Genomic DNA, 23,475 nt, shown 5'->3' on the forward strand with positions numbered 1-23,475 from the left:
GGTAGATTTTAATTTTTTCCGTCATGTAATTATTTACCTTATACACTTTAATATCTTATGAACTTTGACTGTATTTCTTCTTTGTGTAGATTCTTTAAGTACAATGTTTATTATTGTTTTATTTATTTAATGCAATATTTATGCTTGCCAAAATGGGATTTCTATTAACTGGGTTAATAGATGAAGAATCTTTGAAAGAAATTTCAAAAACTGTAGACCTCCTTCTCCCTCTTCCCTCCTCCCCCACCCCCCAAAAAAAAGAAGCACTAAAAAAGTTTGGTTGTTTGTTTCAGGAGAGAAATGAAATATTCAGTTGGCCTGCCTTTTAAATTGAAAATGAAAAAATTCAATAAATACAGTAAATAATATATTCCAGTGCTCTGTTACAGCCAGTTAAGGAAAGGACACAGAATGGGGAAGAGGAAACCAGAGCAAAGAGCGAGAGAGACAGAGGGTGTACACAGCAGGAAAGGGGAAGGACTTAGGCTTTCTCTCTTTGTAGAATTATGTCCCCATCTTATTGCTTCCAAAGACTCCTAAAAGCTTGCTGTGTTTTCATTTCTTGGTAAAAGCTTTTTGGACCAGACCAAAAAATGCTAAAGACTAGATATGACTTCTAGATGAGAGATTTACCACCCCTGCTTTAGAGCAGTGTTTGTATATTCCATTAAAAGAAACCAACTGTATAACAATTCCTGAAACATAATACGCACTCAATAAATATTTGTTGAATAAATACAGAAATGCAAATGCAAAAATCATACACAGAGTGATTTCCTTAAATATGCTTGGATCTTTCTGTATTCTCTACAAAACAGTGTTGATATTCTAATTCCTAACTTTGCATCCTTTATCACAATGTGGCATACTGGTAAATTTCTTAATTTCCTGTGGTAACCTGGTCAGATAGATTAAGTGAGAATGGTAGAAAGAGTTCTGCAAATGAGAATGAAAAATGTTACCATTGGCTGTGAGAAGAAAAGGGAGAAGAACCCAAGAAAAGATGAAGGACCGCTGAGCTTGGCAACAGTTGTGGCCTGGCCATGTTAAACTTAGAAGACCGAGTGGATTTTGGTGAGGGAGAGTAAAGACAGAGAGAGTAATTGAGGGCTCAGTGGAAGAAGGGTCAGAGCACATAAACAAAAACCGCATTGACAGCAGTGCCAAGCAAAAGTTAGTTGGAATCTCTGCTGAGAGGAAAGTCTAGTTTCTAATTATAGCCTTTACCATATACTAATTCTGATTAGGAATCATAAGTCTAGTTATAGGACACTGAGAAAGGAAGAAGTTAAGATACCAAGAAAATAGATCAACAAACTATTTCATATGCTGTAATCCCCAGTCAAAACTTCAGTTTTTTGTTTACCACAATGCTATAATTGTGAAGAATATATTCTTTTATAGTAAAGAATTGCTTTTTTCATTACATGATTGTTACCTATTGATCATCATTTAGGGTGGAAATTTAAAAGGGATTCTCTCTCACTCTCTTCAAGGAACTGGAGGAATAGGTCAGAAATAGTGTAAATTGAGAAATTAGTAGTAAATTATAAATTAAAATTCAAGGAAATTAATAAATAACCAGGATGTTGTTTCTTATTTTTGATTAAAAAAAAAAAGTTAAACACAGGCGAACCAATGTGGTTCAGTGGTTGAGCGCTGGCTTCCCCCATACAAGGTCCCAGGTTCAATCCCCTGCCCTGGTACTTCAAAAAATAAAAAATAAAATAAAACACATTGCAAATGTTAAACAAAATACTTATTGTAGACTCTGTTCCTCTGGGGTGGGCAACTGACTAATGGAGCATTTCAGAAAGTTTTCCTCTTGGGTTTTGAAAACCTATATTTCATGTGGGGATCCCTTTTAAAGAACTAGAATGTAAGCTCCATGAGGGCAGGGATTTTTAAAAAATGCTTTGTTCATTACTATATTCCCAGCATATGCAACAGTGCCTGATGCATAGTTGGCACTTAATAAATATTTGCCTGAATGAATGAATAAACAAACAAATGGATGAATGAGCTGTATTGCAAAAGACATTATTAAGTACCTATTATTGGATTACATGTAGACCTCTCTGCATTAGGAACTTTCTTAACCTCACTAGTAATTCCATGGATATGTGACTTGACTTAATCTGTGGTTAAATTGTTAGTTATCTCCTTAAAGCTAACTACCAAAGAATTTTAAATGAACCCTGCAGCATTTATTCATGATGGGGAAATGTACAATGTGCTCATATAGGCAAGGGCTTCACTATATTTACTCAGAATAAAGAAAATGCAGGAAATTCCCACTTTTCAAGAGGCAGGCCAGTTCCCAGGGTGTGGTTTCTACTTATTTGGATATAGATCGAAGAGTAGATGTTTTATGGTATGGTAATTGTTTGTTTCATTTTGAAATAATCATGACTTATTTTTAATTAGAGAATTGTAGGTTTCTTTCCCTCCTTTAGAATTTTTATAAAAATTTTGTAACATTATTAAGAGTGAATCTGGTACAATTTTTTTCTAGAGATAAGATTATGATTCGGTTTATAGAAATTAGTCTGACTCTCAGGACTTAACCCATTTGGTAAAGTGATATGCACCTGCAGACCTGCATAAAATATTATCGTGCCAATTAATTTCTGATTTTAAGGTCAGTAATTTAATTCAGCTCTGCATAAGTTAATTGAATTACCTACATTGTGTAAACATTGTCCTCTGGATGGGAGGAAGAGTGAAGCAGAGAGGGAAGATACAGAAGCAATAAGACATAGTTTTAAAATGCAGCATTTATAAAATGAGAGAAAAGTAAGAATGACCAGTAAGAATTTGCTGGAGACTCAAGGGATTCTTTGGAACCAATTAAAATATATATATTGGTATCTATGGAGCTATCCTTGAATTCAATTAGGAAATTTATACTTTAATATTTTTGCCATTTTAGTGCTTTTCTAAATGCTTTTTATTTTATATTTTTAAGAATTAAAAACATGAAATCTTAAGTTTTTGTTCCTTGTGGGGGTAAAAAATTATCTAATCACAGTGGTTTATGTTACATATGAGAAGGTAGCCAAGGGTGTTTTTTCCTTTTATAGTGAACTTGATATATTTATTTTTTGGGGGCAATATAGTCAAAGGAAAGAAAAAGAAAGAAAAGAGAACAAAAAAGAATGAGAATTTGTCTTCTCAGTTTTTTTGTAGCGAAGGAATTTATAACTGTGAGGAGAAGATATAATGTATTTAAAATATTTAGCATGGTACCTGCTACCTAGTAGGTGCTCAATAAATGAAAGCATTTATTAGACTATATTAAATGATTTCATTTGGGAGATTAAATATATGTTTATAAATGTATTTGGGGAAAAAGGCAAACAATATTGGTGTATAAAGAAAGAAAGATTTGCAAAGAAGGAAGTGATTTTATGCTATAAATTTCCAAAACTGTTATTCATGTCCAGTAAAAGAGCATTTATATTTCAGAAACAGATTCTTTCTATAGTCTTTTAAATGACAAGATGTTTTCTTATTTTTATAGTCATACAATTATATTTTTTTAATTTATTTTTATATCAGTGTTACAAGTTACTCAGTTAACACAATATTTTAAAGTATATTTAAAATACTGATTTAAAACCTTTTTTGTTTTCATAACATGTCCTCCCAAGCACCAAATATAATTGTTTTGCTGAAGTTAAATAGAATATACAATTCAAATCAACAGTTTGTTAAAGTTTTGAGAAATGTCTTAAGAAAAATAGGAAGGCCAAATTCTGTCTAACTTTGGTTATCTAAATATTATTATCCATAGATGCCTGTCATTTCACAAAAGGTTTCTCATTCATTTGAAGTCATAGCCCAAATACATATGTTCACATTTCGAACAGAGTAAATTTTTCTTCTTTTTTTTTTTTTTTAAGTATATTGATAAATTTAGGTCAATTTTTCTTAATATTTCTCTGCTATCACCAAAACTTGCCAGGCATTTTACTTTGAAGTTTTTGTCTTTTGTCCTCATAGTTTGACTTTATTACTAGTTGGTCTTCTGGATAACAATATTTAAGTGTACCTTGAATTTATATTTTTAAATGTTTTGCAGAGTTCAGTAATTCTGAACGGTTGGTCATTTAAAAGATAGAGCTTTAAACATCTGTGTGTGTCTGTCATAAAATCAGGCAGATGTAAGGTATTGTTTCTAAGCCTTAGTTTGCATGTTGTCACTGTAAACACCTTGAACATTTTAAAGGATTTTCCATGATAACCACAGAAAGAGCACCCTTCAGGACTTGGCTCTGCTACTGAATAGCAATAAGTTCGTAATTCCTTGACTTAATCTGTGGTTAAATTGTTAGTTACCTTCTTAAAGCTAACCTACCAAAGAATTTTAAATGAACCTTGCAGATTTGTTCATGATGGTAAGTATTTTTAAAGAATTAACCGTGACAAGACCAGGTTTTGCCACTTGCCCACAGTGTTGAGACCCTTGGCCTTCAGCATACTGAAAGAAGCAAACCTGGAAGTGATAATGCTATATACATGATAGAGGTATTTATAAAATAAAATAATGCATTTTTATTTCAGAGCTTAATTAAATGTAATCATAATGTTGAGCATTAGACCATTATTTGTGCTACTGTAATTGGATAAACCATTGAATTCAATTCTGGTTCTTTTTTAAAAATACGAAGTATAGGTTGGTTATTTTGTTTATAACCTAGCTAAATAAGTTTTAGATGTTTTATAAACCAACAAATTGGCTAAAATATGATCCTTATATTACATTTATAAAGCTAAAATATGTGACTTAGTTGGATTTTGAAGAATGGTTCATTTGGAAATGAATGAAATGTTTGGAATGATTGAATATTTGTGAAATAGTAGACCTTGAGAAAATTCAGTTTGTGATGAAGAATCAGGACTGTTGGTACACTCTTTTCTATGATAAAAATGCTAACCTGGGGGTCTGCAAACTAGTCTGTGGGCTCTTCTTATCTGTGTAATAATTCGTATTCCATGAGCTAAGAATGATTTTAACATTTTTAAATGAGGAGGGGAGAACATCAAAAGAAGAATATTTCCTGGCAAGTGAAAAGTATATGAATTTCAAATTTGTGTCCATAAGGCTGTATTGGATCACAGCCATGTTCATTCCTTTACATCTTGTCTGTGGCTGTTTTGTACTACAAAGGCAGAGTCAAGTAGTAGCGATGGAATCGCGTTGCCCACGAAGCCTAAAATATTTACTCTTTGGACCTTTATAGAAGAAGTTTGTCTACCCTGTGCTAATACTACATAGTTAAATATAAATGATTATAAACCAGTTTGAAAACAACTGCACTCTCCATTTGCCTCTGTATCTTGTACTGTAGAAAGAAATAAGAGCCTAACAAAGGCAGAAGAAGAGGTCAATTGTCGGATTTCTGAAAGAGAAGCGTTATCAGGTGTTGATATGACATTGCCACTGGATACTCGCTACATGCCTCTTTCATTGTCTGAATGATTTGGGCATGTGACAAACCCCAGAAAAATTGGAATAACTGTGGCTTTTGGTTACAATAGGAAATGTTATTGAATTCTTTGTTTTGTTTGGCAGAGTTACCTGAATAAGATTTTTCGCCATGCCAAAGAGAAAGATAACGATGCAGTTCTTTTATTAAATAAATATCCGTTAAGCTTTTGCCAAGTATAAAACATTGTGTTAGGTGGTATGGGGGTATGCAAAATGTATATAGTTATGTCAGAAGATCATCTGATTGGGAAACTGAACTTAATATATCTACTGCCATTTATTGAGCACTTACCGTGTATGTACTAGGCACTGTGCTGAGCATTAGCCCATTATCTCCCTTAAACCGCATACAACCCTGTGAGATAGGTGTTGCAAATCAGATGGTGTGTCAGTTTGACCAAGTCACCCAGCTAGTAAGTGGTAGAGCCTAGATCATCTCCCAGTCTCTCCAACTTCCAATGTGCTCTTAACCATTTTATTACTTATGTAAAGTTAAGCACCATTACTAGTGTCAAATTTTGATACAGGATGGCAAGAAATTTCACATTAAAATGTCTGATTAGTCTGAAGTAGGTGAAAAAGAAAACATGAATTGAGAGACCTTGGTATATAACTTAATATTTTATATTAGCTGGTTACAAAGCTTTGGATTCAGAAAATGTGTCTTTTCTATCACGTGGTTTGGGGTACTAAGTTGGATAATGAGATGCTCTAATTGTGTTCATTTGTCCATTCATTCATCTGGCATTTATGATGTGCCACCTCTGTGCCCAGGAATGAAGCAGAAGACTGGTGCATACTTTGTGGGTGCATAAAACTTAAAGTAGCTAGAGAAGTAGACTTTAAACTACTGCATTATAATTCCAGGGCTGCATGTGTGTACAAAAAACCTTGTTTACATTGAAAGCTAGTTTTGCCATGATTGATATACCAAGATATGATTTGCATATGATCGTACTTGAAATAGCTATGAATGAGTCTGGAAAAGTCCATTTCTAAAACAGTTGTTTCAGGAGTTGAGAAGGAGGATCTCTATATATCTGTTCCCTCTGCATAGAATCCATCAGTTGAAAATGTTTTTATAATGGCTATGTCTACATGTGATTACATTGTAAATTATTGTTCTAGAGAGGAAGTATCCAGATTTAAGGATTTTATGGAGATAAAAATTTCAGCATTTAATTTTGTAGACAGCTTCCTTATGGAATAGATTTATACTTGAGGTAATATTTTAAAATCCTTAAATCATCTATTTTAACAGTTGTCTGTTCTCTGTGTCTGTTTGCTGCGTGTTCTTCTTTGTCTGCTTCTGTTGTTGTCAGCGGCACGAGAATCTGTGTTTCTTTTTGTTGCATCATCTTGTTGTGTCAGCTCTCTGTGTGTGCGGCACCATTCCTGGATAGGCTGAACTTTCTTTTGTGCTGGGCAGCTCTCCTTATGGGACACACTCCTTGCGCATGGGGCTCCTCTACGTGGGAGACACCCCTGCGTGGCAGGGCACTCCTTGCGCACATCAGCACTGCACATGGGCCAGGTCAAGGAGGCCCGGGGTTTGAACTGCGGACGCCCTATCCACTGGGCCAAGTCCGCTTCCCGTATTTTAACTGTTACTTTTTTGTGAAACTATAATGTTGGTCACTAAATATAAGTTCCATAAAAGTAGTACTTGGCATATAGTAGGGTCTCCACCATATTTATTGAGTAAATTGTTATATCAGGACCTTAAAATTCAGCCAGTCATTCTGTAGGGAGGTGAAGACTGTTAGCTGTGTAGATCTGTATATGGAGGAATAGTGGCTGAGCGGGGCCTTTGTAGTGCACAATTTCTGCATCATTTACATTCCTGGGGTGAAAAGGAGTAGATGGAGAAGAAGTCTCTAGTTTGGTGTTTTGAATATTTATAAAACCATTTTAATGGTTTTATTTATGTGGGGTAAGTGAACTAGTATGTTTCAGTGGCTGTTTACATTCTATTCTGCTATTAAGCTAAGGATTGAACTTTGAAAATTGCGCTCTTAAACATAGATAAGTTTTTTTTTTATTTTTTATTTTTTTTATTTATTTAATTCCCCTCCCCTCCCCCGGTTGTCTGTTTTCTGTCTTTTTGCTGCGTCTTGTTTCTTTGTCCGCTTCTGTTGTCATCAGCGACATGGGAAGTGTGGGCGGCGCCATTCCTCGGCAGGCTGCTCCCTCCTTCGCGCTGGGCGGCTGTCCTTATGGGTGCACTCCTTGCGCGTGGGGTTTCCCTACGCGAGGGACACCCCTGTGTGGCAGGGCACTCCTTGCGCGCATCAGCACTGCGCATGGGCCAGCTCCACACGGGTCAAGGAGGCCCAGGGCTTGAACTGCGGGCCTCCCATGTGGTAGACGGACGCCCTAACCACTGGGCCAAAGTCCGTTTCCCAGATAAGTATTTTTTGATAGAGGAAGTATTGATCTAGTTTTAGACATGTAAGTATATCTGGCACAGTGACTATATTTTTGGACTTAGAGGAAGAAGTCACACCAAGAGAGAACTTCTCCCACTTTCTTTTTTCCAAAGAGTAAAAAGTTTAACTTCAAGTGTTTCTTCTAATATTAACAATAAGTGGAAGTTTCCCAGGTATTAAGAAAATTAAAAGGTGCTGGTGTAGAAATGACAAAATCCTGCTATAGGCATTATCGGTCTTCTGGGGGCTTAGAAGCAAGAATGAAATATGGAAGTTTAAGAATGGGCCTACCATAAGAGCCCCTTCTCATTGTCCTCCACCCCATAATCCCTGCTCCCAGGCAAAGTCAGGCCCAACAGAGAAGCCAGATGTTGATTTAGTTCAGTGCCTTCAAGATAATATGACTCAAGGGAGACCCTGCCTATCAACCAAATCTTAGGATGTTTTTCATTTGGTTCTCTGGCTGAGAGAAGGAAGCATGTTTTCTCCTCACTTTCAGCATCCCAAACATTGTTTTCTTGACCCAAGGTCATGGAATTAGATAAATTTGGTATGAATGTGGGAGTGATGAAAGAGGGGGGAAGAAATAATTTGTAAACTGTTTACTGAAACTCTAGAATATAATACATTGATCAGTAATCTGTTATAAGAGAAGCTGTATATCTTTTAGAAAAAAGAGCCTTTGGTAAAAATTGCCCTTTATTTTTAAACAGTTTGCTAGAAGAAAATGTCCTACATCAGGAACAGGAGCAAAGATATTACACAGAAAATGATGTGACTGAGGAAACCTGCAGTTCTCATTTAGAATAGGTGGGGCTAATGTCTTGAGGACCGTAGAATGTTAGTTCCATTTGGTTATTAACTGCTGAAGTTAGATCCTGATTCTAGAATGGAGGTCAGATCATAAGGGGATTGAATTAAAAAGTCATCAGAACACACTCTTGTGGTTTCAGCCTCATTTTGTGTTTGTTTTTTTGTTTGTTTTGTTTTCGCTTGTCTCTTCCTCACTGACTTACATCCTCTTTGACTTTTGGTATTTGTAACCCCTCAACCAAAGCTGAGTCCATTGATTTGTCATTTTCTCTCTCTGAGGCCCTGTGAATTATATCTTTTTTTTTTTTTCCTTGTCAGTTCAGTTTATCAATGATGACCTTTCTTACCTAGTATACTAATCTTTTTAGCTTAGGATGTAGGTATATAGTATGTGGTTCCCACAGCACTAATAACTTTAAAGCTCTTCTTTCCCAGTTTCAAAGTCAGATCTCAGTTTAGTTATTAAGGCTAAGCAAAATCTCTTCCTTACAGTGAGAGAAAAGATAACCTGAGGGAACCCCAGCTCTGCTCCGATTTGCCTAGAGAACCTGGGCCAGTGACTTAATCTTCTGAACTTCATAAACCTCATTTGTTGATCAATGGAAGTTGAGTGAGACCATTCACCCTTCTGATTTTAACATTGCTCTACTCAAAAATTCATGGCCATAAATATATTCAGTTCTTTCAGATAGCTATGTGTTTTGCCATTAATACCATGCAGACGGTGCAGTGAGAGAATTGGCTTCCCCCTGCTGCCATTGCTTGATTCATGGAAGACCATGCCTCTTTTTTTTGTTGGTGGTGGTTCGTGGTTCATGGGTTCTTGGTTCTTGGTTTTTGGTTACTATTTATTTTAATAAAGGGGACATAGTATAAGGATGTGCTCAGAAATTGTAAACATTAGGTGGTGAAGCATTTCCACAGTGTACGTGCCATTATGTCCTTTAGCTAATTTTCTGTGGCAAAATTATTATGGCCACTTCCTAAACCTAGGAAAAGTTTGGTTTTTCCATCTATAGAATTAGATCTCTTCCCAGTCCCTACTGGTTCTGTTCTATTCAGTTCATGGTTGTACATGTGCTCTTACTCTAGTGTCTACCTTGTTACTTCATAACCCCTCTCTTTCCTCCTGAGACCCTCAAGGTCAGTCTCTTGACTGCACTGACATTGGACCTTGTGAACCCACTACTCTCTATATTGTCTGAGAAGTTGGGTGGCATCACTAAGAATTTGTCTGGTGTCAGGTGCCACATCATTTGCTTTATACATAGTTGGGTTGAGCACCATTGAGGGGGTCCTATCGTAAGCCCAAGCTTATGATTTTCTAGCACCTGAAGACTTTGTCATCCTGGGGTCTGGCTGGAAGAATATTGGATCACTTTTTTTTTTTTTTTTAAGAGCATGTATCTGGCTTTTCTTCTTCAGATGCTCTGAGGAAAAGATGGATGGTTCATGACCTGGTCACACTATGTTATGGGTCCAGCAGTGTTCCCTTATAACCTGGGGCCATCTTCATCTTGACATTCCCATGTGTACCATGAACCTCTGCTGTAGGATTATCTGGGTTCTTCATTTTCCCCATAACCCTCTAGGCTGACTGCCCCTCTTCCCCACAGGCCATAGTGGTCTCCCGTCCAGTGACAGGGGCCTGGGCCTCAGATCCTGTTCAAGTAGATCTTCCTTGCTGATCTGAAAAATCTTCCTCTGGATTTGATTCCAAACCATTTTCTGTCTTACCACACTTTCATCCTCATTTTGGTCAGTGTCCTCATTATAATGCCTTCTTTACCTCTGCACAAATGATCTCAGTATCCTCAAAGCTGTAAAACCTCGGTTGGGTCATGTTCCTCATTCACATGGCCTCTCAGGATGCCCTTTTGGATTGGAATCCTCAGTTCACATTCTAATTTTACATTATTTTTACCCTCCTACCCCCAGACTGATATATTGATGGAGAAGGTGGGCCAGACAATCAAGTAGTATGCTTTTTGGAACTTTAGCAGGGTGACTGAAGTCCCTTCAGTTATAAATCCAGGCCTTCTGCCTTAGGAGTTTTGCCAGACCATGGTCTAAGAAGGGTCCACCTATACCTGAAGGGATATATCTCCAGATAGCCCTAGTAATTTATAGCCTGACTCCATCCCCAAAATATCAGGCACCACATGCCCCAAAGAACCTAGAAGAAAGCATGAAGCTCTGTCCTGATGTCACAATGATTATTGATCACTGATGTAGTTCTACTCTCTGGGCTCATCTTTGAGTATTCTCTGGGAAAGTCATTGATGGCCATTTCCCAACAGATGGAATGCCCATTCTTGATGTTTTCCCTTTGCATAAACTTACTTCACTCTGCCTTGAGGACCCTTGCCCCTGTCATTGGTCAGATGCTCTTACTGTATACTGCCATGAGTCAAGTGCCATAGCACTCATTACACACCTCATTGTACTTGCTTATTCAGCTTTGTAAGTTTGGTGGGATCAGGGGCTCTCTCTCTCTCTCCCCATTGTATCTTCAGGTTTTAAAAGCATGCCTAAGCCTCAGTGGGCATCTGCTGAATCTCCCTGATTTTGATACCTCAACTAGACTCACATTATCTCCAGTCTTTTCTAACCTACCTGGCTTCCATGTTGCTTCTGAGCAACTATCAATATGAGCTTTGCGCATACTGACATGATTTTTGTTTACCTGCTGATTGCAAAAGAGTAGAGGTAAACTTGTCATTGATATATCCCCTCATTTTACTGAGGACTCAGGGAGGTAAAGTGAGTTGTTCAAGATTATACAGCAAACCCATTCCATAACATTACATTCTGCTGCTTCACCTGCTAAGTTGGCTGATCACCACCCTACTCTCTCTCTCTCTCCATGTTCTAATTACTAGCCCTACTAAATTTGGGATGGATCCATAATCTGGCCTTCAGCCCCTATTAAACTTGGAAAGTTTTCTAGCCCATCTCTAGTATAAAATTAGGATTTTTCATGGTGCTCAGGGATTTTGTGACCTATGACTATACCAAGACATAGTTTATCAAATTCCTACATTATTGCTACACCTATCAAGTCCTTTGGTAGATATGCAGCTTTGGTTGAATGTGGCCAGTAGACATTATCTAGAAGCCTCGCTTAAGTCTTGCTCATGCCCAAGTACTATTAGTATTTCTCGTTCCTTCTTAGAAAATAAACATATCCCTCCCCCCCTCCACCACCACATTCTCTGATAATGTAACCACCCAATACAGACAGGCGGTTACTCCCAGGTTATCACTCCCCAGTCCCAATTAAACATCATTCCCAAGCCACCATTTGCTTTCAGGCATCAGTATCTAGCCTTCCAATGCCTCAGACTTTTGCCCTGGTTTTTTTTCTTTCCTATTCTGAAGGTCCTGATTTAGCCCTGTCTGTTTCAGGAGACTTTGAAGTATTTTTCAAGAGCTGGTGTTTAGCAGTTGCTATAGCACAAAAGATTAGAGAATTTGGAAAAGATATTACTATAACTCCCAAGGAAATAATAATAAAGTCCTGACTAGTTTAATGGAGTGAGAATGGTCATGTAATGAATATAAGGTATAGTGCAAACATACTCGACTGGATGTTGAGGGAGGAAGAGTCAGAGTCAAAATTAACACAAATTTAGTGCCTGTGTGGCTAGGAGAATGGTAACATCATTAGCAGAGAGAGAGACAGATATAGAGAAAGAGCAGGGTTTTTTGGGGGGGGGGAGGGGGGCGTAGATAAACTCAGTATGAGACATAATGAGGTAGAAGTTCTGCCAAACATTCAGATTGTGCTTATACAGGCAGTTGAAGATTTGGAGCAAGAGGTTCAGGAAAGAGCTCTGGGACAGAACTACAGATTAGGGAACTATCCACACCAAGCTGGTTAGGAAGTCACAACACTGTCAGTCATGAAGCCAGAAATGGGCACGTGTCCGTTTAAGGAAGGGAAGGCCCAAAGAGACTGGCTTGAAGAGAATAAGGTTTGGGCACTTATGTCTTTATTTTTTTACCTGGAATTTTTATTAAAGAGATATATAGATAACAATTATAAATACAAATAATTATTAGTGTGTAATAGATCGAATCATGCCCCTTACAAAGACGTGTTCTAAGTCCTAAGCCCAGTCCTGTGGGTGTGAACTCATTTGTCAACTGTCCGTTAAGTAGGAGTTAGAATGGGAGGGGAAGCAGGCTGAGAGGAAGGATCCAATGGGCAGGGAGAGAGTAATGATGCAAGAAATAAGTGTGGGGAGGTAGTTTTTGGATCAAGGTGGAGGGACTTGAGCTCAAAATACATAATTTCATTGTAACAGGAGTGAAGAAAAAGAAGAAAAGTGAAAGTATGACGACATTTTAATAAGAAGAGGGAAGTTGAGCCAACTTAAAGATGAGGTGGGCACAGGGAGGCAAGGGTATAAAGCAGGAGTTCTTTACAAGGGGTCCATGCGCTTGAATTGAAACTCAAAAAATCCTTGTGGGGACATTGTGGTGCAGGTGTGATAAAGTTATTAAATAACACACAGTATAGTGTGGAATTAGTAAGGGGTCCACGGAACAAAAAGGTTAAGAACTCGTGGTATAAAGGAAGTAGGAGGAATTTGAAGTAGGCAGCATTAGGAATATGGGAATCCTGGAGGTGAGTATAGGCTGATGGAGAAGCAGTGAGGGTCCCCCTGGGGTGGGATAACATACATTGAGAGACCAGTCAACCAGATGTGGTGATTTTTCTGCTGTAACATCAGCACTTTGGGATCTGGAGCAGGAACGATGATGAATGGTGGAAAAGTAGTGAGAAAAGGGAATCTGTCTATTAAGTGGAGTGTCTGAGCAGAGCATCTAAGTCAGGGGGGAAAATAATGGTGGTCAAAAAGAATGGGTGGACAGAAGAGAAAGGAGTCTAGGGGCTAGCAATGGCAGAGTGAGGCCAGAAGTAGGTGTGGATAAAAAATAAGGGTGAGAGAGGACTTTCTCTGGGGTGGGGAGTAGATAATATGCAAAACAATGTACCATTCCTGAATGCTAGCTAAAGTGTGGCTCGATATTTTTAATAGGTAATATTCTTCTTCCCAGTCACTGTTAACTTCAACTGTACTTTCTGCTATTTTCCTCTTTGTTTTGAACATCCTGAGATTTCCCACCACTTCCTGTTCTGAGATCAGAATTCTGAATCTTCCAACTTTTAGTCTAGGTCAGTGATCCTCAACATCGGATGCACCCTGGACACACGAGAGGAGCTTTTAAAAAATACAGGTGCCTGCGTCTCTCCCAGAAAATCTGATTTGATTGGTCTGTGGTGTGGCCTAGACATGAGGATTTTTAAAAAGTTCCCTCAGATCTTTCTTCTTTGCAGCCAGAATTAAGAGTCATTGGGCCAGGTGTTCTCCCAGGTGGAAGTAATGCTTCTTGTCCATAATGTGAACTACCCAACAGCACAGGACAACTTCTCTAAGAAGGGCCCCATTACAAGTGTGGCTCAGCACCTAGACTCTCAAATCAGATGCCTGAGTTCTAGTCTCAGTTCTTTGATTCCAGACAAGCTCTGTATTGTCTGGAATCTTCAGTTTCCTAGTATGTTGAATGGGAATAATCATAATAATCCCTAAAAACCATGAGGGTTAAATGAGATATGTCAAACACTTAGCACAATGCCTAGCACATAGAAGTGCTTAATAAATATTCACTGTTCTTGCTAATGTTGGTGTTTTGATTGCATTATCATTTTACACTAATATATGAAGCTGTTTTCCATAGGAAACTTGATCTCTTCCACACATTATTTTGTATCTATAGATTCGTTAATGAAGGAAAATTGCAGGAAATCTTGTTTTTCAGTTTTAAAAAAGCTTCAAGATTATAATGATTACTTGAACAAAGACTTGGTGCTATGCAAGGGTTAATTTTTAAATGTTTAATTTCCATTCAGTTGGTAAGAAAGTAGCTACATTATGGCTCTTGCAGAAACCCATAAATTTCATTTCATGAGAGCAAAGTGTGGACTGAAAATTTTAAATCTCTCCGGCACAGATACTCAGTTTTACTTTTTTTTCAAGACTGTTTATGTAACCCCTGTGCAATAGTTAGGCCATCTAATTACTGTTTTAAGTGTAATTAAATGTTTGTTTAAAAACAAAACGAAAAACATAACCTGCCCCTTGCACCTGTCATTCAGCCTGACAGGTCCTTAGTGGGGTAGATCTACCTTTCTGATGAGCTGCCTGCCCCCACCGCAAGATCATTGTTGCAGAGGTAAAACTTTTGTCAAAACAGCATTATACTTTTAATGGATGTGAACATACTTGTATTGACGAGCTGTGAAGTCTGTCGTCTTCTTGTTGTTATTTATGCAGCATTAACCTTTTTCTCCAGATCATTGAGACTGAAAATATGATGGACCGAATTGTGACTGGCTTGTCTGAGTCTAGTGTCAAGGTGCGGTTAGCTGCCGTCAGGTAGGAGCTTTAAATGGTCTGAATAAAAGTCCTTTGTGTGTGTTTAGCCTTTTTCCTTTCTGGACCTTCGTCAAGTAAGCTCAGACTCCAAACGTTTTCTTGAAAACGTGCTTACGTGAATTCATTCAATGTGTAACATTATTTAACGGAGAACCTAGCCTCAGAAGCCCATGAAGCATTTTGAAACAGTGAAATAATGATGTCCATAGATATAGTTGGTGTGTGTATTAGTTATTGTGATGTGCCAGGAAGTTTGTTTTTGAAAAGTTAAAGGTTCGGCTTCTTGGGAAACTAATTTTGATTATTCTTTGTAGATGTTTGCACAGTTTATCCAGATCTGTGCAGCAGCTTCGAACCAGTTTCCAGGATCATGCAGTATGGAAACCTTTAATGAAGGTAAGCTAGGGCCAGCAAGTGACATCCATACCGTAGAGCCTTAGGGAGTTGGATAGCCGGGAATACTCCCTGTCCAGCTTTTGCCTGAATCGTTTTGAACATTTTCCCTCCTAAAGTCTGATGTTCTGATCATCTACAAATCTGCGGAATGTATTTCCGAAGTTCACCATCGTATGTGTGAAGGGGAAATACATGCCTGGTCTCCTTTCATTAATGAAGCTTTAGTTACTCTTCTGATCATCCTTGTGTGGCTAGTATCGCATGTTCAACTTATGTCCAGAGTTGTCCTTATAATTTTTAGTTATAAAAAGGAATAAATCAGAGCAGGAATGGCTCAAGTTGTTGAGTGCCTGCCTTTCACACGGGAGGTTCCGGGTTCAGTTCCCAGTGCCTCCTGAAAAAAAGCAAAACAAACAAGCAAAGCAAATGAGAAAACCAGCTCAGTGAGGCCGATGTGGCTCAGTGGCTGAGTGCTGGCTTCCCACATGCAAGGTCCCAGCTTCAATCCCTGGCCCTGGTACCTCAAAAAAAAAAAAAAAAAAAAAAGTAAATAATTTTTTTAGAAAGGAATAAATCAGTCATTTACACATATGACCTGTTTGTTTGTTTGTTTGTTTGTTTTTTAAAAGATTTATTTATTTATTTAATTTCACCCCCTCCCCTGGTTGTCTGTTCTTGGTGTCTATTTGCTGCATCTTGTTTCTTTGTCTGCTTTTGTTTCTTTGTCCGCTTCTGTTGTCGTTAGCGGCACAGGAAGTGTGGGCGGCGCCATTCCTGGGCAGGCTGCACTTTCTTTTCACGCTGGGCGGCTTTCCTCACGGGCGCACTCCTTGCGCGTGGGGCTCCCCCACGCGGGGGACACCCTTGCGTGGCACGGCACTCCTTGCGCGCATCAGCACTGCGCATGGCCAGCTCCACACGGGTCAAGGAGGCCCGGGGTTTGAACCGCGGACCTCCCATGTGGTAGACGGACGCCCTAACCACTGGGCCAAAGTCCGTTTCCCTGTTTGTTTGTTTTTTACTTCTTTGGAAATTCCTGGACAATTTTTTTGAGGAGTTGCCAGGGATTGAACCCAGGAACCTCAGGCAAAGCAGGTGCTCAACCATCGAGCCACATCCGTTTCCCCCCTGGACAATTTCTGAAACAACCATCTTTCATTTTGATTACTTCTTGCTTCTACTCCAAAATAATTTTTTTTTTTTTTTTTTGGTCTGAAATCTCTTCCTTGGTCTTCTCTTGAGGATCCCCCACACCTCCACACACAAAAAATTAATCAGAATTGAGACTTAGAGCATGGATCTGGTTGTTGCGAATAATAGTATCACCTGATATGTCACACAGAATCACAGGTTAGCTTGATCGCCAGTCCATCTTTTTGTTTTTTTAAGTGGTCATATACCTTTCATTTGGCCAACAGGATGTTTTGTTAATTTAGGTTTTTGGGTTTGTGTGTGTGTGTGGTATTTTGTTTTTGAGTACCTACTATGTGCCAAGCAAAACCTCAAGGCTCAGTACGGCTACCAAAAAATTGTCCTACAGAGCTCCTGCCCTCAGCTTAAATCTTCAGGTTAGAGTAGGAGTGTTCATTTTGGCAGAAAAAGACAGCGGAAGCTTTGGGCAGGAAGAATATGAAGGAGGCTTTGAAGGCAAAAGGACGGCAAGAAGGTGTTCCAGGGAAGGAAACAGCAGAAACATTTGTATGGTGTGTGTAGGAAACAGGATAATCATACTTTATGACTGTAGTAGAGGGGTGGGGTAGTGCTGGGCAGGTCAGGACCAGGTGGAAAAGTTGGACCAGTGCTAGGCTGCAGGGAACTGACATGCTGAGATTGAGTCAGCTCATGGGAAGGTCCTCTCATAGCAGAGTACCTGGTTCAGGTGTTTAAATTCCTGGAGTATGGTGGTAGCGGTGGGTTACAGAAGAAACTGCGACCCATGGAGATACTCAGTGGAAGGAATGGCAAGATTAGGTACGTGATTGACTATTAAGGAGCTGTCAGGGTGGCATCAAGGTTTCTCGCCAAAAAGAATGTCAAGTCATGGTTGTGTGAGGCTTAGAACAGTAGTATGGTCTTTAATCTTCCCCTTTCCAGTGGGCTTGCCTATGAAGTCCATGGCCTCCAGCTTGACCCATCTCCACACACTGGAGAGACATCCTGGAGTTTTACCCTATTTACCCTTTGGGCATATACCAGTTCTTCTTAATCTTCCAATTCCCTGCTATCCTTTTGTTTCCTGAACTCCATTATGGACCTTAAATCTCAGAAAAGTGATTTCTCTACCTCCTTATTCTCCAACTACATTATCAGTACCTTTCCATACTGGGAAAACACTTGGCTTAGGGAATATTCCAACTCCCACCAACAACGTCCATTTCAAGTCCATGATTCCTTATCCAAAACCCTGGAGTCCAGATTTAGCATTCCTGGATTTTTCAAGGCTCTCTTTCAGTTAAGTGATATTTTCTTTTCCTGTTGCTACTCTCTCTTCTGCTTAAGCACATAGTGTAGCAGATTGATCTTGATTTGTTGATTTTTTTCCATTCAAGGTTTTTTTAAGTGCTCTCCTGTTTCTTGAAGTAACTCCCTTTTCATCAGGAGTCATTTTCTCTGCTCAGCTCCTCACCCCTTTATCCACAAATCAGAGATGGAGCAACATAGTTTCTAATTAATTCTATCTTAGGAAAAGGTTTGGTGAGCCATCTAGAAGGGTACACTTGGGTGCATCCATGTATACTTAGGATCAACAACCACTTTGTTGCACATTTAAAGTACAGGATTTAAAGCTTGGAAGTAATCATCGTCACTTAGGATACTTGTAAGTTCCTCATAAGTCAGAGGCTGATTGCATACGTGTTGATTTTTCCCCTTTCATTTTTCCATGTTTTTGACTGTTGGTTAGCAGACCACAGAAGACCAGGTATTTGATGAAATTCAGATTAGTCAGAGTCAGTGTTGACTTCTGAATTTCACATGTTCTATCTTCGCTGAACTGAGTGACTGCTTTTTAAAAGTTCATAGATTCTCATCTGTTTTAGTTTAAGTGTGGACTAATTTGAAAATAAAACTAGATAAAAACAAATTAATCTTTATAAAATAATATGTCAACCAAAGCAATTTTTTGAAAAGTTTTATAGCTTTGGTAGGCACTCACTTATTTCAATCAATGAGTCTAAGTGGTATAATATTGGAAAATGATTATTTCTCATATTCAGTCAACAAGCATTTGTTATGCATTCATTGTGTGCAATGCCTTGGGTTGCTGCAGGCCAGAATTAATTAAATTTATACCACAGATTACATAGATTATGCTCTCAAAGAAGTTAAATCTGTTAATGGAAGGAATGAGAGACATGGCTAAACAAAGGATTTGTGTAGTGCTGAAAGCAGTAAGGGTCCTAGGAGTGATCACAAACAATGGCAGTGGGAGCTCAGAAGAAAACAGAAAAACTTCTGACTGTAAGGGCTCTGTGGAAGCTTCTGGAATGCGATAGCCTTAAAAGATGGGTAGGGGTGTACTTGCAGAGATATAAGAAAGGTATGGTAAGGCAAAAAAAAAAAAAGGGCAGATGAGTCATAGAGGGGTTGTGGCAGACACAGAGATGAGCAAGTATAGTATAAGATGTAGTTATTATCATTAGCTGACACAGGTGAAATACTTAAAACACAAAGTCTTAGAAGAGCTGCTTGCACTTTGTATACAACTGTTCCTTATTCTTAACTTGGAAACTTCAAAATTGATTTGTCTGAGGAAAGCAGATAACATATTTAACTCTGCAAATTTTTTTGGTGGTATCTATTTCCAATTTATATAACTAGAGCTCCTAAGACTCCATTTGGGATCATAAACCTGAGCCTGATCTAATCCCAAATGCAGATCATTTAGTTGAGTGGTTATTGCAGATAAGTGGCTGTGTTTATGAAGACTTCTGTTAAATCTGGGAAAAGCAGGTTCTGATAATAGTTAATAGCTGACACATCATGCTGTGTTGCTTTCTGAGATCAGTGTAAGTCCACTGATACTGTGCCTGATAACTACAGTTATGACAATAATTATAATACTGTGTGCCAGCTGCTGTTCTAAAGTCTTTTCATGTATAAACTTATTCAGTAATTCTCACAATAAGCCTATAGAGTAGGTGCTATTATATCCCCATTTTATAGCCTTAGAATCCATGTAACTATTTAGTGGCTGAGCTCATATTTGAGTCTAAGCAATGCTGCTTCCCTTATTATTCATCATATCACTTTTAATCCCTAAATAGTCCTGTCAGGGAGGTATTTTCCTCAGTTTTCAGATAGAAATAACAAAGGCCCAGAGAGATTAAGAAATGTGCCCAAGTTCACATATCCAGTCAGTGGGAGAGTCAGGGTTGAGACCAGGGGTATGATTCAAACCCAAGTACCAGGCCCTACCTGCCCTGCGCGTTTGAACAAGCTCTTCTAGAGACTTATCAGAAAGTCTCAGGCTCTAAGGGTGATTATTCTTTGATTTTATGAGTGGCCCGATGTGATGGAGTAGAAAGAACTAACTTGCCCGGAGGCAATACTGTGGTCTTCAAACTTTTCATCTACAACACCTACCGGATTTGAGTCTGTTTCCTTTTCCCTGAGTGTGGAAGTGGGGCTGCAGCTTCTCCAGCAAGATAAATAATGAGATACCTGAACAATCATAATTAAGGCACTAGGTCGAGCTTGGCATGATATCACGCAGATCTTTCCTAATCTTTCCAATATGAGAGATCAGGTAGAAAGATAAATTAGTTTTCTTCTCACTTATTCTTACCTCCATGGTTATAAACCATTAATGGTATCCCTTTTTAAATTCCACAGGTTTTACAAAATGCACCAGATGAAATCCTGGTAGTAGCTTCTTCTATGCTGTGTAATCTGCTTCTTGAATTTTCTCCAAGTAAAGAGGTTTGTATTGATTTTCTCTTCCTAGACTTTGCGTGGTCCAGCTGTGTAGCTTTGTCAACTAATTTTCATAGTCGTTGACATTGAAATTTGTGGTTTAGGTTTAAAAACAAATTCTGAATTCTTTGTTTTGTTTTTAGTAAAATAAATCATTCATATTTTAAATATAGGAATCATTTCCTATTATTCCCTTTATTCCTTTTAGCATATTGAGTATATTTAAAAAATAATTAGCTTATATTCAATCTGAACTGCCTGAAACTGCAAATGTAAGAACAAATTGCAAAAGTAATAGGCTATTATCAAACTATATTTCCTAAAGAATAAATTAAGACTCAATTTTGTAAAGTATAAGTCATTTTAAGGACTATCACTCTGCTAGCAATAGAAAGTTAATGGCAGGAAGTGGATCTGGCCCAACAGATAGGGCATCCACCTACCACATGGGAGGTCCAAGGTTCAAGCCCAGGGCCTCCCGTGTGCAGCTGGCCCATGCGCAGTGCTGATGCGCGCAACGAGTGCTGTGCCACACGGGTGTTCCCCACGTGCAAGGAATGTGCCCCGTAAGGAGAGCCGCCCAGCAGAAAGAAAGCACAGCCTGCCAAGGAATGGCACCGCACACACGGAGAGCTGACACAGCAGGATGATGCAACAAAACAAGACAACAGGGAAACGGACTTGGCCCAGTGGTTAGGGCGTCCGTCTACCACATGGGAGGTCCGCGGTTCAAACCCCGGGCCTCCTTGGCCCGTGTGGAGCTGGCCCATGCGCAGTGCTGATGGGCGCAAGGAGTGCCCTGCCACGCAGGGGTGGCCCCCGTGTAGGGGAGCCCCACGCACAAGGAGTGCACCCCGTAAGGAGAGCCGCCCAGCGTGAAAGAAAGTACAGCCTGCCCAGGAATGGCGCCGCCCACACTTCCCGTGCCGCCGACGACAACAGAAGCGGACAAAGAAACATGACGCAGCAAATAGACACAGAGAACGGACAACCGGTGGAGGGGGAGGAATTAAAAGTAAATAAATAAATCTTTAAAAAAAAAACAACAAGACAACAGATTCTAGGTGCCGCTGACAAGAATACAAGCGAACACAGAAGAACACATAGCGAATGGACACAGAGGGCAGACGACTGGGAGTGCGGGGAAGGGGAGAGAAATAAATTTAAAATAAAGAAAGATTGGTAGGTGGAAGGATTGAATGTGGGGATATGATTTTTCTTCTTTTTGGTATTATAGAAATTATGTATCATTTTTAGAATAGGGTAAACTAAAATAAACTATTTAAAGGAGAGAAAAAAACCTTAGAGTTAGTTTTATTTTGTTATAATATCTGATCTCCCCAATTATGAACTAAGATTTAGATACTCTCCTTAATTGTGCCTGTTTTTATGAATTTATTTTCTTCATTGTAATCCCTGCAGGCTTCTGACTGGTAATTAGGAAAGCAGTAATAACCAAGTGGAGGTTCAGAGACCAATTATTCAACAAGTGAAAGTCTTGGAACAAATAGGAAGAAACTGGTAGTTACCCTGCAGGAAGAGGAGGGTGAGATAGAATGCCCGAGCCTCCGTCTGTTCTCCTCTGCCCTGGCAGTGGGCTCTTGGTGTGATGATGATCTGGTTGCAGTCAACAAAACAACATTCATCATCCTGAGCAGCCCTTATGGGTAACTCACAAACTGCTTCGGATCTACCTTCAGAATGTCTAGGGCTTGCTTAGGAAATAGAGTGAAAGCTCAAGCATAGGAATTCACATTAGGGGCAGCTGTACAGTAATACAGTTGGTTTTTATATTAAAAACTAAACTGGATCCTGAGCAGGATGAAGAAAGGCTATAAGAACATTTATTCGACCAGTAGACAAAATTGGAATATGGATGATAAATTAAAGTATTGTTTTAATATTTTCTGAATTTGGTAACCGTATTATGGTTATCTAAATGAATACCTTTGTTCTTAGAAAATACACATGCAAGTATTTAGGGTAAAGGAGCATGATAATATGCAGTCTAATTTCAAATGGGTCAGAAAAGATAAATGATGTGAGTGTGGATGTATAGGGCAAGAAACAACAAATATGGCAAAATGTTAAAAATTGGTAAATCTAGGAAAAGGGCCTATAGGAGTTCCTTGTGTTCTATGAGTTTAAAATTATCTCAAACAAAAAAGTTTTTAAAAATCACAATTTGTACAAGTGGAGGAATGTGTAGTCCCCTTCGAAAGTGTCGCCTTGAAAGGCACTGCCTTTTTCTAGATATATATGTATGAGTTCCTTAAGACATTTCTAGAATCTACTTGAGGAATGCCCTTTAAACCTCCCTTGGTGAATAAATTTGGTCCTCTATGGTTTACTTTTTTGGAAATGCCAAAACCATTTTAGCCAGGTATAATTAACCATTTCAGGTAAGAAACGTGGCATAACTGTAGAAGTACAAGATTTTTTAGCTTGCATATTTGGTAAAATAGTCCTGAAAGATGTTCTAAAAGTTGGATTCTGCAACATGTTTGGGAAATGATAACAAGGTGACAACTTGGAAAGAGGATGGTTTGGATATCTGTTCTATTACATATCTTTCCTCTGCCAGCCACATTGCTTCCTACCAGAGCTTGTAAACAATACACAAAATACGTGTCTGCACAAAGCAGGGAGTGGTGGAGGCTCAGAAGATGGTGAAGATGGTGAGGAAGAGATTGGGAAGCTAGCTAATGAGATCATGAGGGTATGTGTGAAATGTACTTGTCATTAGGATGTTTCCTGGGCATGTTATGTCCTGAGTCTTCCAGGACTACAAAGAATAAGGAGGTGGAAAAAACCATTAGTTTGTTTTTGGGATTTGTGAGAAAAAAATTGTCCTTGTGTTTTTCAAGGTCATTTTTATGACCACTGTACTCCCTGCTTTGTGAAAGGAGCTTGAAACAGGGTGAGTGGGGGAGAAATCATGGGGAGTGTACCAGGGTCTCTACAGATTTAGTTCACAAATCTG

The 23,475-nt window shown here is 38.9% G+C and overlaps 1 protein-coding gene across 7 annotated transcripts in view; it reads left to right on the plus strand.

Annotated features, from left to right (window-relative positions):
* The window catches only part of ARMC8 (armadillo repeat containing 8), a 116,959-nt gene that overhangs the window by 66,108 nt on the left and 27,376 nt on the right, over positions 1–23,475 (plus strand). For 4 of the 7 annotated variants that reach the window (XM_058295021.2, XM_071214516.1, XM_071214517.1 and 1 more), the window contains 3 exons: positions 15,100–15,182; positions 15,497–15,578; positions 20,412–20,498. In XM_058295021.2, the coding sequence (XP_058151004.1) occupies positions 15,100–15,182; positions 15,497–15,578; positions 20,412–20,498 (252 nt within the window). Of the gene's footprint in view, positions 1–15,099; positions 15,183–15,496; positions 15,579–20,411; positions 20,499–23,076; positions 23,212–23,475 lie in introns of all 7 variants that reach the window. The other 3 variants (XM_058295020.2, XM_058295018.2, XM_058295019.2) reach the window with 1 other exon arrangement.

Source organism: Dasypus novemcinctus, chromosome 4 (assembly GCF_030445035.2).
Source record: "Dasypus novemcinctus isolate mDasNov1 chromosome 4, mDasNov1.1.hap2, whole genome shotgun sequence".
Classification (NCBI taxonomy): Eukaryota; Metazoa; Chordata; class Mammalia; order Cingulata; family Dasypodidae; genus Dasypus; species Dasypus novemcinctus.